Source organism: Siphateles boraxobius, unplaced genomic scaffold (genome assembly GCF_051911475.1).
Source record: "Siphateles boraxobius isolate OS27281-9 unplaced genomic scaffold, OSU_SipBor_1 6, whole genome shotgun sequence".
NCBI classification, from domain to species: Eukaryota; Metazoa; Chordata; class Actinopteri; order Cypriniformes; family Leuciscidae; genus Siphateles; species Siphateles boraxobius.
Window position 1 is genome coordinate 34,144,626 of NW_027509186.1, and position 15,120 is coordinate 34,159,745.

General features: G+C 36.9%; 1 protein-coding gene across 6 annotated transcripts in view; it reads right to left on the minus strand.

Moving 5' to 3' along the window:
* Positions 1–15,120, minus strand: part of tenm4 (teneurin transmembrane protein 4) — a 252,402-nt gene that overhangs the window by 17,390 nt on the left and 219,892 nt on the right. For all 6 annotated transcript variants that reach the window (XM_077206971.1, XM_077206972.1, XM_077206969.1 and 3 more), the window contains 3 exons: positions 13,142–14,019; positions 7,415–7,587; positions 3,830–4,065 (listed from right to left, as the gene is read on the minus strand). In XM_077206971.1, coding sequence (XP_077063086.1) covers positions 3,830–4,065; positions 7,415–7,587; positions 13,142–14,019 — 1,287 coding nt within the window. The remainder of the gene's footprint in view (positions 1–3,829; positions 4,066–7,414; positions 7,588–13,141; positions 14,020–15,120) is intronic.

The following is a 15,120-nucleotide window of genomic DNA, read 5'->3' on the forward strand; positions in this document are numbered from 1 at the left end:
TTCCTTTAAACGGGCTCAGCACTGGGAAAGCAGATACGATGGGAAGAAGGGGATTGAATTGGGGCAGGGTGGGAAAAATAGAGGGGTTTGAAGGAGTGTCTAAGTTCCCGCTCATAAAGGACATCAAGACAAAAGTGGGGTGTTCTTAATATGGTACATTTCAACAGCATTTACAAATATTTTAATCTGGCACTAATTTAGATGCTTATAAACAGAAATCACAAACAGTAAGTTGAACACTGAAGACTGGAGTAATGATGCTGAAAATTCAGCTTTGCATCAGAGGAATAAATTACATTTTAAAATATATTGAATCAGAAAACTGTCATTTTAAATTGTAATAATATTTCACAATATTTCTATTTATTTTCTGATAAAAACAAATAAAGTGAATGGTGGCCATGAGTAATGAAACATTTTCAAAGCAAGATTTTTGAACGGAAATTTGATTACATCTTCACACAAAGCCATTGTTTGGCTTCAGAAAACATGGAATACAGAGTACAGGTCTTGTGGAATTTTCATTTTTTGGGTGAATTGATCTCTATTATTCTTAATGTTTTGTTGGTTGCACTCTGAAAATATTCCATAAATAAGTACCAAAAATAACCTAAAAGTTATTGTATATTTCAAACACTGGATTGGGGAATGTTAGACAGACCCGCACATGTTTCTTTGACAGCCAAATTCAATTTGCATGCTTTGCTGATCAAAGTACAACTTCTTTGAGATTACCCAACTCCTGTTTGTCAAACAAACAATGATTAAAACTAGGAACAAAAAACAACACTTTTTTCCATAACTCGACTCATTATGAGAATATCTTAGGACTGTCACTAATGCACTTTTTGCCAATGGATAAACAACTTGTAAGTAACGTTTGTTTTCCTAAATCACCATCAATAATTGAAATTTCCATTCCATATTCAAAAAGTAAACAAATCTGTCAAACAACATTTGATTTTCTTCTCCACTGTCATTAAAAATGTATTCAAGTTTTTGTTCTTCCAATCCAATATTTGCTTGCCGCTTTGCCATCCATTTCTAATCCCCAACCCCCCCGTCCGTCCGCTGCTGTGGTAAGAACTGTAATCTTGTTTGCTCAGTGCGATTTGTCGCTTCCTTCAGCAAACACACTTGCCCACGTGTTCACTTTGTTTGTATGGAGGCAGTATAGGACACCGTTCTAATAATGTAAAGCAAACATTTAGAGAACTGTCAGTCGAGGCCTTGTGTTTAAGCCTTCAGTGGGTTTTTGGATTTGGGCTTGCTGTGAGAGGACAATTTACACTACTATTTCCAAAGCTCTGTTGTTGTCAGGAGATGTAGTTGCTATGGAGACAAGGATAATTTTGGTGGCCTGGCAGCTGTTCCTGATAGTGTGCAGTAGCCACTGTGAAGGACATGTGACCACAGCAATACTCCAGGCTGCTAGTGACCCACATTTCCATTAGGGTTGGGTACAAATTTAACAATTCAATGGATCGCTGTGCATCACAATATCATAAACGGATCTCTATAAGCTTTTGTCCAGTGCGACGCCTCGTACAGAATATGCTTTATTAATTGAACTGTGGGAAAGTATATGATTGCACACATGGAAAAATGATTGAAATCACTGTAATATCATTTCCCTATATTTGAGTGTTTCAAATAGAATCTTTCTCTTTTATGCCCTTATTTCTCTTGTCAGCTTGACAAACAACCTCACTCCCCCCCCCCTCTCTCTCTCTCACACACACACACACACACACACACACACACACACACACACACACACACACACACACACACACACACACACACACACACACACACACACACACACACACACACACACACACACACACACACACACACACACACACACACACTTTTTGACACATTCACACACTCATCCACCCATGAAATATCGCTCGACATGTCACTCAAGGTCGCTTGATGATTTCAGTAGTACACAAATCATGTACACGAGTTAAATCACATGATATAAATTAGATTCCATAGTTTAATTTTATACAAATTAAAATAACTGTTTTCTATGCAAACATATTTTAAAATGTCATTTATTCCTGCGATGTCACAGCTGAATTTTCAGTATAATTATTCCAGTCTTCAGTGTCACATCATCCTTCAGAAATCATTCTAAAATGCTTATCGATGTTGAAAGCAGTTGTGCTGCTTCATATTTTTGTGGAAACCATTATACATTTTTAAGGATTCTTTGATGAATAGAAAGTAGAACCGAATTGATTTGAAATATAAATCTTTTGTAGCATTATAAATGGCACTTTTGATAAGTTTAATGTGTCCTTGCTGCTGTATAAAAAGTATTAACTGCTTTCAACAAAAATCTTACTTTTGAATGGTAGCGTGTATATAAATGTTCATATCATCTTGCAAAAGCTGCGAGGTGGTCCCATTACTAGTAGCACAAGAATTATGAAGATATCAGATTGCGGTATGAGATCACGAGAGAGTCAACCCTGCCCTAGGCTGTGACCCCAGCCCTCAGGGTCAGAGAAACATGGCTGCTGAATGATGAATAGTCCACTGAGACACAGACACACACATGCTTACATGCATGAGCTGACCTTGGGAAGCAGATTCTTGACCAGTACGGCCTGGCCAGACTCTACAGGGCAGCGTTAATACGAGTGATCTGTCTAAAGGACAAGCGCAGCGTGTGTGACTCTGAGACTGATGACAAGAGGCAATAGAGATTATAATCATGAAGCAATTACTCCAAGAACAGGAGCCTCGATGCTCAGATGAACTGCTGCGTGGAGGTGTGACTGCGAGGTATGAAACTGTGCCTGCGTAAAATTAACTCAGGATGAGCAGATGACAACGTCAAGGTAACTCTGCGCCATGTGCACAATTACCTGCCTATGTTAGCTTCTGATAGATTAAGTGTTGCAAAACACCACAAGCAATTTCACATTTCATAAATAAAAAGAAAATACATTACTGAAAATGAAAAGAGTATACAATAGGAATAAGGAGTAATTAATTTTACTTTTCAGATATTAAGGGCCAGATTTACGAACAGCTTGCGTTAGTGCAAACCCTCTTTTGGCATTAAAAAAATTACTGTCAGGATTTACTAAAGACACGCAGTGAATAACTATTGATGAAAAGGTGTGGATAGGGTTATTTTTGCGGCTGACCTTATTGCTTATGCTTTTGTAGGAGTTTCCCTTTCAGACTCAAAATTCATGGGAGGAGAGTATTTAAATGAATCATGCAAGGTGATTAACTCAGCGCTAGTCAATTTATTGGTACATACTTTTAAATGTCAATCAGTCATGAAAAACTACAGCCATAGAGTACATTGACAATGTAACTGCATACATTTAAATTTTGTAGGGATTTGTTTTTCATTTCTGTTAGGTGTTGTTTACGATCAAATTCTTTCTCAATTTTGTTCAGCTAAATGTCTGTAATGTTTAATGTCAAATTAGATCATGTTTCTTTTAAAGACAATCAGAAAAAAATAGATTTTTTTGTGAATTGCTTGGGATAAAATCATCTTCTGAATTAATTTCTAATGATTTGGCCTTGGATGTGTTTGCTGTGTTTCACAGATCTCTTAATTTTTTTAAAATGTGTCAACATTACTTCGCATGCTAATATATATATATATATACATATATATACATATATATTTTGCCTATTTTCTTTGCTTTTAGAACCTTTCCCAGTAACAGCACAGATCTGCCAGCATTTTCCAAATATTAAGGCCCTGAAATTCATGTACAAATGATAAAACAAAACTGTCAAATGTAATCCGCATTAAATGTGGAAGGAAATTCTGTGACTTTCTTACCCTGAGTCTGCGTCCATATACTGTGACCTGTCCTCGCGCCTGTTCTTTGCGTTGTCTCCATTCCACTAGGTTGAGTCCATTGTCGATGGGCAGAGTGACATTTCTCTTGCTTATGGTTGGGTTGACTGTTCCTGACAGCAGGTGAGGCTCCGTGTGAAGGGACACTTCCATGCCGTTGGCCAATACCAGACGCAAGGAGCCATCCAGACCAATGTAGTAACTGTTTTTGACTTGATCTACGAAGGCAAAAAATAGTCTTATGTATATTGCAAAAACATCTTGAGAATTGCTATTCGAAATTCTGTAAAAGGAGATCCGTTATAAATGAAAAACCTGTCATCTCATCATTTACTCACCCTGGCAAGTAAAGTAAAGCATCAGTAAATGCTTAAAGAATTCACCCCAAAATGAAAATTGTCAGAATTTACTAATGTAAATCCAAACATGTATGAGTTTCTTTCTTCTGTTGAACACAACGTAATATATTTGAAAGAATATGGGACACTATTTGACGGTAGCCATTCAATTCCATTGTATTTTTTTTCTACTCTGGAAGTCAAGCGCTACCATCAACTGGTTGATTACCAACATTATTCAAAATATATTATTTTGTGTTCAGCAGAAGACAGAAACAACTTGAGGGTGTGATGACAACATTTTTTATCTTCGTGTGAACTATCCCTTTAACTATGACTGATATCCACCCATTTGTTGGTAACATGCTGCATTTCCCACAAAATGTTGGCCAAATTTATGGCCAGACACTTGTTTGTTGAACAAGACCAGAAAGTCAGTGAAACAAAGGGATGATTCAAAGTCTAGTTAGGCTTTGAGCTGTCCTCGGATGACGGAAAGAGAGAGCAAAACAGAGGCAGAAAGCTATCATAGCTGAGGCCGCCTGCCTGTGGCAACTGAGATGCGGCTAAATCTGAAACTGTCTGTCTCCATCCCCAGGTGGTCTCGCTAAGCGCTTTGGAGGGACATGGTAGATGGAAGAGAGTGAAAAGAGAAGGGGGAGTAAACCTGAGAGAAATAAAGAGGGAAGACAGAGACCGGGAGGAAACGAGAGAGAGACAGCTAAAAAGAATGACATACCCAATGAGAAAATGTCAGTGACGCTTTGGTGAAACTCTCATTACTAGTCAAAGGGAATTAATTACTCAGCAAAAGAAGTGCAGACAGCAGCCATATAAACAGCTAGCATGTGAAGCTAACATGTTGCTAGAGGGTACAGCACACTCTCATTCTCTGTTAAAAATGAATTGAATAACATTTAGAAAGAAATTATACTATTCCAATTAACTACGAAAAGCCTGATTGTCTGATGAGTTTGTGACAGACAACAGCAAGTCTTTTAAAGACAAGACACAGTACGTACATCTAACTTTCCAAAATTTCCAAAAGTGTTTGTTGTCTATGTTACAGTATAAAAAATACACATGTAAAAGTAATTGCACAATTGTAACTATTTATAGTAAACACAACTTTAATTGTCACAATGTGACTTTATATCTCATAGTTGTGATTTTTTTCTAGCAGCTGCAAATTCATATCTCACAATGAGACGATTTCTCATAAACGCAACTTTTGTTGCGATGTGACTTTATATCTCCTAATTGTCACTTTGTTTCTAGCAGTTGCAACTTTATATCTCATAAATAGGTTTTTATATCTCACAATGTGACTATTACTCGTTAATGCTATTTTTTGTCATAATGTGACTATATCTTGAATTTACAAATTTCTATCTCACAATGTGTCTTTCTCATAAACACAACTTTCTGTTGCAATGACAATTTTTATCTCATACCCATTAAGTTGTTTTTAGCACTTCATATCTTACAATATAATTATTTCCCGTAAACGCAACATAACTGATGATGTTTGCAACTTCATATCTTGCAATGTGACGTTACATCTTCGATTTTGTACTCTGAAGTGGAAACAGGCTTCCATACAAATTGGAAAAAATAGCATCATGGCATAATAAATTCAGAGTCTTTAGCTCAAATCACGCTAAAAACCCTAATTGTCTGTTTTAATTGAAAGGCAAGACTTCCATTCTTAAAGCCTGCATATTGAGAGATTTCTACCAATTATTTTTCCGAAAGTAGTCTGTCCTGTCCTCTTTATATTGTCTGTGAAGAGTGAGTTTGTTTGAACCAGATCATATTATTGTGAAATACATAAGCAGCTCTGGCATGTGTGTCTTTTGATGACTTATTCGGGCAATAATAATATAAAAAGCTCTGACCGTACGTCCTGGAAATCGAACACACACTCACACAACCTTGGAAAGTCAATAAACAGCACAAGGTCACCACCTACGAGAAATGCATATCCAGATTGCGTGTGTGAAACTCTGTGTTGGAGCTAGAGCCAAACTGGTTTCCGTTTACAAAGCAGACAATAGTGAATTAATTAGAAGCAAAGCGTTTGGCAGGGCGCCCTCTTTTTCTCTCGCCACCAGATGTCCTGGACAAGGTCACCATGCATAGGTGACCATTAGTTTAGTCTAGGATAACAACACCAGCAGAACTCTGGTGTTGTACGCCCTCTATTTTCTTCTCTAGTAGGACGGCCCTTCAAATCAAACGCTCACAGGAGCGCAGAAAAATCTTTACAGTTTCTCAGGAAATAGAGCAGGGCACGGGGAGTTCAAAGCTATTTATTGGGAATCGATGGAGCGCTTGGTTAGGTGAAAAACTGGATATCAAAATGCCAAAGAATGCAAGGAAAATCACAAGCAAGGACGACGGCCCCTGACCCCAACCACACCCCTCTGTCTCGAGGGCCAAAGTGATTAAGATTTGGTTTCCTGAGACGGACAGGAAAAGCAGACGCTTGGTGAAAAAGTGAGGCTGGAACAAACAAAAGTGGTGGACAGGAAATCAATCAGGACTTCTGTCTTCATGAGTGGGCGGTCTTGCGATTTTAGAGAAAATACAAACACTCATGCCTTCATTGATTTTTACGAAGAGGCTTGTTTGCTTCCCACAAACATATCAATTTTGCCTCACAGTTATTTTACTTCACGTACAGCAACTAAGTTGCTATAATGTAAAAGTGAACAAAGGAAATATTTGGAGAACTGTTCTGTTGTTTCCTTTATTTACTCACCCTCATGTTCTTCCAAAACATTAAAAACAGATTGAAATACACACTTCAGAATTGTGGGATCAGTTTTAGAAGTCTCTTATGCTCACCAAGGCTGCATTTATTTGATACAGTAAAAACAGTAATAATGTAAATTATCATTACAATTTATTTAACCGGAGTTCAATTCAGAATCAATGATTCAGTCACAGCTTTAACAAAGTCACTGTGTGCCTTCAGAAGAATTGAGATATAAAGCACAAGTCATAACTACTTTCATCATGATTAATCTCATTTTTGGAGCTTAACAAGTATGGTCACATCATACACTTTTGGAATGACATGGAGGTGAGTAAATGATGACAGAATTAAATTTTTTGGGTGAACTATCCCTTTAAATGCACTGCATTCATTGTGTCTAGACTTCACCCAATTCCCAAGTATTGTCCCCAGGGATGTGTTGAATAAGGGCTTTGCAGACATTCTTACCTTGCATGAGTGTGTAGAATGTTCCAGAGGCCGAGAGGTTGGTGGTGACTGTGATGTCCTCTTTGTTGGAGCTCTCGGTTTGCACCCGCACAGTGCTGTCTGAATCAGTCCGGTAACTACTCACCCTGCCTGTGGGGTAGGTCATGTTTGTCAGACGCCCATAGTTGTCATACCTATGAAGATAGAGAGAAACGGGAAGGAGTGTGAAAAAAGATGGTCTTTAATGAGACCAACTGTGGCTTTCAATCGAATGCAGGACTGGGTTTCTAATGAGAGACTGTCAAAGTGAGTTGTACAAGAAAGAGAAAGGAGAAAAACATAACATTTTGGACTATAATGGAAAAAGGTTGGCTTTTTGGAACTGTTTACCACTGATTTTAGTGCAGCACCACAAAAATAACACTTCAACCTCAACTTTTGAAACAAAACTGACATTATTTGTTAAGCAACACTATGAAAAAGTTCTACATTCCCAACAGGCCTTTTGTATTTGAATGTAGCCCTCATGGCTTGTGAAGTTGAGTGCTTAGCCTTATGCACAGGTAATGTATGCTTTTTTTTTTACTGTACTAAAGCATAAAAGTACCATAATATGTTTGCAGATTTTTAGGAAACATACTAAGCTCACGTTTCTCTAAAAAAAAAAACAATGCCACGGCCAGTTATTCTAATTCTAATGTGCGTTCCGTGTCGGAATGTCTATTTTTGTTTTGGTCTGCGTGTTCCCGCCCACTGCCAGTTCACCCAATAGTATTTCGACACCCCGGGTTGCCAGCTGGTGGGAAACACAGCGTATTGTAGCCATGGAAGCCAGGAAACGAACTGGGTCTGAAATTCAACCCAACCTAAAAAGCCTCGGCAACCAACTAAAAATCTCTGTGACCAGAGGCATAATAAAACACGGATAAATTAACACATCAACAGTGCAAGTGCTCGATTCCTTTCAATGGCCCCTTTCACACATACATTCTTTACTGGTAAATTACCTGTAAGAGATCATGTGTGAACAAGACAACGGCGCGGTGTTTAAATATCCCTTCCGATGACTGTCATCACAAAATGTACTGGTATTTTGGTGCTGTGTGAATGGTCACTTACCGGTAAAAAGCCAGAACGCCGTTGCTTGTGTAACGACATATTTGTGTATTTACCGGTAAAGTCACTCTGGAAATTTACGGTAATTTACAGGGATTGCTGTGTGAAAGGGGCTATTGTCAATTGCGCTTTTTCCTGTTGCATGTCCTCAATCTGGCAACCCACAGGAGGAGATCAGGACGGGAATCAACTCTCTGTAATATTTTGTATTTAGACTGCAGTACCGATTTCAACCACTAGCTGTCAATATTACATACTGCACCTTTAAAGAGATAGTTCACCCAAAAATTACACTTCAGTCATCATTAACTCAACCTCATGTCATTCCAAACCCTGACTTTCTTTCTTCTGTGGAACACAATGATATATTTTGAGAAATAATTGTTTCTCAATTATTAACTCCTAACTCATTCTTCAAAATATATTGTTTTGTCTTCTGCAGTATAAAGTCAGTCATATGAGTTTGAAAAGATATGATGATGAGAAAATGACAGATATTTAATTTATGTGTGAACAATCCCTTAAGAACACGACTACTTTGGCTTCAAACCAACCATCGCAAACAGCTACAGTCAAATTCCTTGGGCAATCTGAAATAGCTTGGTTCTAAAAATAAAATGCAATATGAAAATTTGACAGAGAGAGAGAACTGAGGGTAGAGCAGCAGTACTGCAAAAAGATCTTTCGTCCAAACACAAGTGACAGCAGCAAGTAGTCTGTGAAAAACCACACACACACACTAAGATCTTCAAAGCTAATATCTGATTTGTTGTAAATCCTTATTTTTTTTTTCTTCACGACTTTCACACACTATCACTGGAATTCGAAACCAAGATTTCCTGAAACCACACAGATGTTTTGGCAATCTAAACCATGGTACCAACATCACAGGCTCTACACATTGAAGAAAATTCAGTGTTCCATATAAATATAAATCCTCTGTTTCCAATTGTAGTGGTAATAAAGAGGTGAAAGACAAAAGCATATCAAATTTTGCTGCTGCTTTTTTCAAGAAGAATAGAAATAAGGTTGGGTGGTGGCAAAAAAACAGAGGAGTGAATGACTGCAGTCGATCCACTATGGTTTTGTTCTGTTCTTTCGCGAGCAAACTAAATGATTCTGTTTTCCTCTCCTACTTTGTTCCTTTCCTCTCTATATTTTTTTATTTGCCAGCGTCGACGTGAGCGCTCTCTCTCAGCAGGCTGAGTGTGCAGTAAGTGCAGACTGATTTATCTTGGTGACCAAACATCTCCTTTTAGAGTAGCAGTCTATCGTAGTCATGGAGAACTGACCGCCTCAAAGCACCCTGGGATTGGAGTTGGTCAAGATGTACCTCTGAGTCACGGCCGCTGTTCACATTGTGTGACACAAAAACACCGGAAGAAAGCACTCGTAAACAATCATGTGAATGTCTATATCCGTCTGAGTCCCTCAGTAGTTTTTTCTTCTTTTTCTTTTAAAACACTATCAAGGTAGTGACAAAGCATAAACTACCATTTTTGAAAAAAGTCTCTTATGTTCACCAAGGCTGCATTTACTTGATTAATTGTGAAAAAAATCTATTTTAATATGTAATTTATTTATGTGACACAAATCTGGATTTTTTAGCATCATCACTCCAGTCTTCAGTGTCATGTGATCCTTCAGAAATAATTCCAATATATGATTTGATTCTCAAGAAACATCAAACATTTGACTGGTAGTGTTTTTTGAGAACATAAGCATACAGGATTTACAGCTAAATGATGTGGAATTCGTACTGTGGATCGATGCTTCAAAAATTATTAATTATTAATTACTGTACGACTGCTGCTACTACTACTACTACTTTTAATGAATATAGCACTGTTTCCAAAGTTCAAGGACACTTTACAATTAATTAGGTTAATTTAGATAAAACAATAAATAAATAAATAAAAACTTACCAATTACAAATTTAACTAATATAATAATATTCATTTTGTGGAAAGCTCATTTTCCACAAATCTCATCTCATTTTTTGGGGGGGAATAAAATGTTGCTTCATTTTTACAATTAAATGCCCTGGCTTTATTTTACAGGTGAATTTCAACTGCAATACCATAATTTTTAAAGCTTGAAAGCCTCAATATCTGTTTATTGGAATTGAAAAAGAGGGCCCAGTGCATTCTTCAAAATTTCTCCTTTTTTGTTTCATATAAGAAAGTAAATCATACAGGTATTTGAGGGTGAATAAATTATGACAAAAAATTTTTTTTAAGTGAACTAATCCTTTAAAAGTAGCTTCAATATAATTTCAAATTTTATTTTATTAAGTTTTAAGAATACAGGCATTCCACAATTAGTAATCCATTTGAATCCTTTACAATCCTTTTTTTGGAACACGTTTCATTTAGCAGTGCTGGGTAAATAACATAAAAGCTGTAATCCTTAATAATAAATACAAAATTACATGATGAAAATTTTAGTTAGTAACATAACCTATTACATTTCACATTTTAAGTAATGTAATCTGATTACTACGGTTATTACTTTTGACCTAACTCTCATCACATTGATTTGAATAGAGTAATCCTTTAAAATACTGATATATACTGTATATATTGCAAAGAGAAAGAAAATGTATTCCACTCTTTGTTATCAACAACGTGAAGTGCATTAAACATACTGTATGTCAGGCTTTCTCAAACTGGGGTTCATATATTGATGACATTTTTTTTTTAAATAAACAAATCACTTGCTTAAAATATTTTACTTATGCTTTGTGGGCTCTCAATTTTTAAAGTAATTATAGCTGCCTAACTAGTGGCCGTTCTTGTTTGTGCAGTTCCACAAAATTGGAAGACTTTCCAAACATACTGTATATAAGCAATAGGCTTTTTTAGGAAAAATTGAAAAGATAAAATTAGGAGAATTAGATGGACATGGTAGCAAATGTCTTTGTTATGCTTGTGCTACTCGCTGTACAGTGTCTGCACGAGTCCTGTCCGATGTAGGGTCCGCAGGCGAACACGCTTCACTGGGACTTAATGAATTCAGGTGGCAGAGATGATAAACCGCATGTGCCGCTCCTCGCAGCGAGCAGATAAATTGTTTAGATTGCTCTATTCCAGTGCAGTACAACAGTGACTTTGACCCTCAGATGGCAGCTTGACCTTCAAAGTTAATTATGCAAAATATAACATATTACAAAAACAAAAACTCAACAACCAAGCTTTCTTTATCACCAAAGAAGACCTCATGTTGCCTGAGGGACTGGATGGATCTAATTGCTTGGGAAGGAAAAAAAACAACAGAGCGACTATTCTTGATGATAATTATTGTTTTTTCTTTCTCTCTAATTGCAATTATTGAGTAAATGTACTTTGCCTGCTATTTGTTCGCTTGGCAAAGGGAGATTAAACAAATGATATGACAGCATGGGACCTAAACAAAGGGCAAAAACGTAACTTTCTTGAAAAAAGGAATGCTTAAGGCGATGCCACTTATGGTTGGTTATCTATCAAATATGCAGCATTTGTACATTAACATAAACAGTACAAGCAAACAATGTGTGTGAAGTAGTTTTAAAGGAGTTTTGCCTAAAGCCAAGGTCACACGAAAGTAAAAATGCTAATGAATATGCTATATAAGTATTAATGTTAACATATTTTCTGTCTGAGGGTCAAGTCAAAATCATTTTATGTTGTAATAAGGATTCCATTTAGTTAATCTTGAATCAGTTACAGGAGTGTAGTGAGTGGGCTATAGGCATATCTAAAATTTGAACTGGTAATTAGAATAAAATAGTAAACTTGATGAAAAGCTGTCTTTACATTAGCAAGTGGGAATTACTGAGTGGGCCTGTGTCTATGCCTGACTACCCACAGTTACCGTTAAAAGTTATAACTGATGCAAAAACAGGACTTATTAAAATCATGGGTACAAAAACAAATGGAGCTGAACATATGCGCCACTGGTCAATTTACATTTACATATATTTTTAATAGAAATATTTAGATTTTATTTGAAATATTGAAGGTTAGACAGGAACACCCCTGTCTGAAATACTCCTGAAACCAATTACCTTACAGCACATGACTGAAGTCCAATAAACCACTGAGACCTTGTGAACTCTTGACTGTATCTACCATAACATGACCCACACAGCCAACCAAGATCTTTGCATTACGCCCCGCAGGAGTAAATTTAGCTTCCTGTAACCGAGTGAACCGGCACTGTGAACTACGCAGAAATGAATGTGAATCTTTGTGGGCTGCCAAAGACTGATCATCTTTTAGCTTGAATAAGTATAAAATGATTGTGACATTGTCGGCATTGAAAAGGATGCCACTATTTAAAATGTAGTAATTACCCTTAAACATTTCATATTAATACAAAAAAAATCTAAACATCTTAAATATAAATAATACCTTAATTAAGAATATTAAGAATATATAATGTTATAATCCATAACAATCTAAACATTTATGTTAAATACACATAATTTATTACATATAATAAAATATTAAGATTATATAAGATTATCAACATGTATGATGTAAATGTAGATATTTTATTTGTGTATTTTATGTAATTAGTATCTATATGTATACATATGTATATACTGTATATATCTGCCATAGTATATCAGTGAATTTCCAGAATACTCACTCATAGAAGGTAGTCCATCCATCTTCATTGCTTTTTGTGGCCAGCAGACCAGAGCTTCCGTGATAAGTCATCATGGCTATCTCTTGACCCTGGGCAACAACACTCTTCAGCGCATTATTAGTTCCAATAGTGAACCAGAACGTCTGGGCATCAGGACCCATCATCCAGAGCGGCAATCCCGTTGTGTCTCTCCGAATGGTCACTTTGTTCTTATTCTTGTCCGTGAGGCTGCTCAGGTCACCTTCGCCAGAGTAGGTCAAGTTGTACAAGTAGTCTCCAGTGGTCAGGCTCTGAGTGTAGATGTGACTACCGTTCACGTCAAACAGGTAGAGTTCATCATCAATCGGCGAAGAAACCTCATACATGTTGAGCGGGTTGAGAAATGCTTTATTCCTCCTGACATATCGGATACGTATGTTACCCAGGTCAGCGATGAAGAGCTCTCCATCCGGTGAAACCGCCAACGAAGAGGGTCCGTTTAGCTTGGCGTCTTTGGCGTAGCCGTCATCACCCGAATAGCAGTCGCAGTTAGCGTCGTTCTTGCAGTCGCAGCCACTAGGGGCACCAGCGACCAGAGAGATCTCCCCATTCGTTGAGACCTGTCGGACACGGTTGATCTTTTTCTCATCCGACTCGGCGATGTAAAGCAAGCCGTTATGGGAGACAGCGAGAGCATTGGCGGATTCCAAGGTGGCGTGGATGGCGACTTTGCTGACTAGAAAGTGATCCAGTCCGGGGACCTGGCAGTGCATGGGCCTCCCTGCCACAATCCTCACTTGATGGTTCTCTGAGATCTGCAGGACCACGTTGTTGTCCAGCACATAAAGGGAATTGTCCATCGGGCTGACAGCCAGGTCAGTGGGCCATTCTAGACGCACCTATGGGAAAAAAAGAAAAAAAAAAAGTTATTTTAGCTGAAAGTTTTTCATTTAACGAAATTAAAGTGTATTTAATAATCGATTAATTAAGCAAGTTTATTAAGTAGCCTAATCAACACTCAAAATAAAAACTTTTAATTGCACATAAGTAAGATTTATAATCAACTTTTTGATGATATATTAATTTGTTTGTTGAAATCAAATTGGTGGCTGTAATAAAAACTTGTTTTAAAAAAATACATTAAATACTAAAGAATAGGTTAATTTATATTTAGTGCTGTCAAATCGATTAATCATGATTAATTGAATCTAACATGAAAATTTGTACATATAGTGTTGTTAAATCGATTAATCACGATTAATCAATTCTACAATAAAAGTTTGTTTTTATATAATATATGTATATATATATATACACACGCACACACACTATACATTTACAAACTTTTATGTTAGATGCAATTAATCGATTTGACAGCATTAAATGGCTTTCTGAGGTAAACATTATGTGACATTGTTCACAAGCTGTTTTATTGACGTCTTTCCACAGTTGAAACAAAGATGAAGCGATTACATGTGACATGATACATTTCAGTAAGTTGTACTGTATCTTTCAAAATACCTTCTGATGTTCATCCATATTTATTTTGTGCTAAATAGTGGTAAAGAGGAAGAGATGATCTGCCGCAACCCAATCCCATTGGCCAATTAGCCACCAATTAGCCAAAAACGTAAAAAAGTTATGAATTGCCATGAGATTGTGTTTGTTCACTTGTTCGCTAAAGAGGTCCGTCATGCCACTTTGAAGAGCGTCAAAATTAGTTTGAATTTCTTTATAAAACGGACAATTTGAAAGCTGAGACTCTGCTTATAATAATCAACATGGCGCAAAACTAATTGAAATTATTGAATGGTTGGCACTCTACAAATAATGTTTAATACTTTCAATATCGAAATGAATATATTGTCAAACCAGCCCTAGTGTCCACATAGCTAACATGTTTTCTATCATGTTAGCTATGTTAAACGCTAATCAAACGTCACTGTTTTGGCCATCTAAAACAGTTTAGTTTGAAACCAAAAAATCTTTTTCAGCTGAGC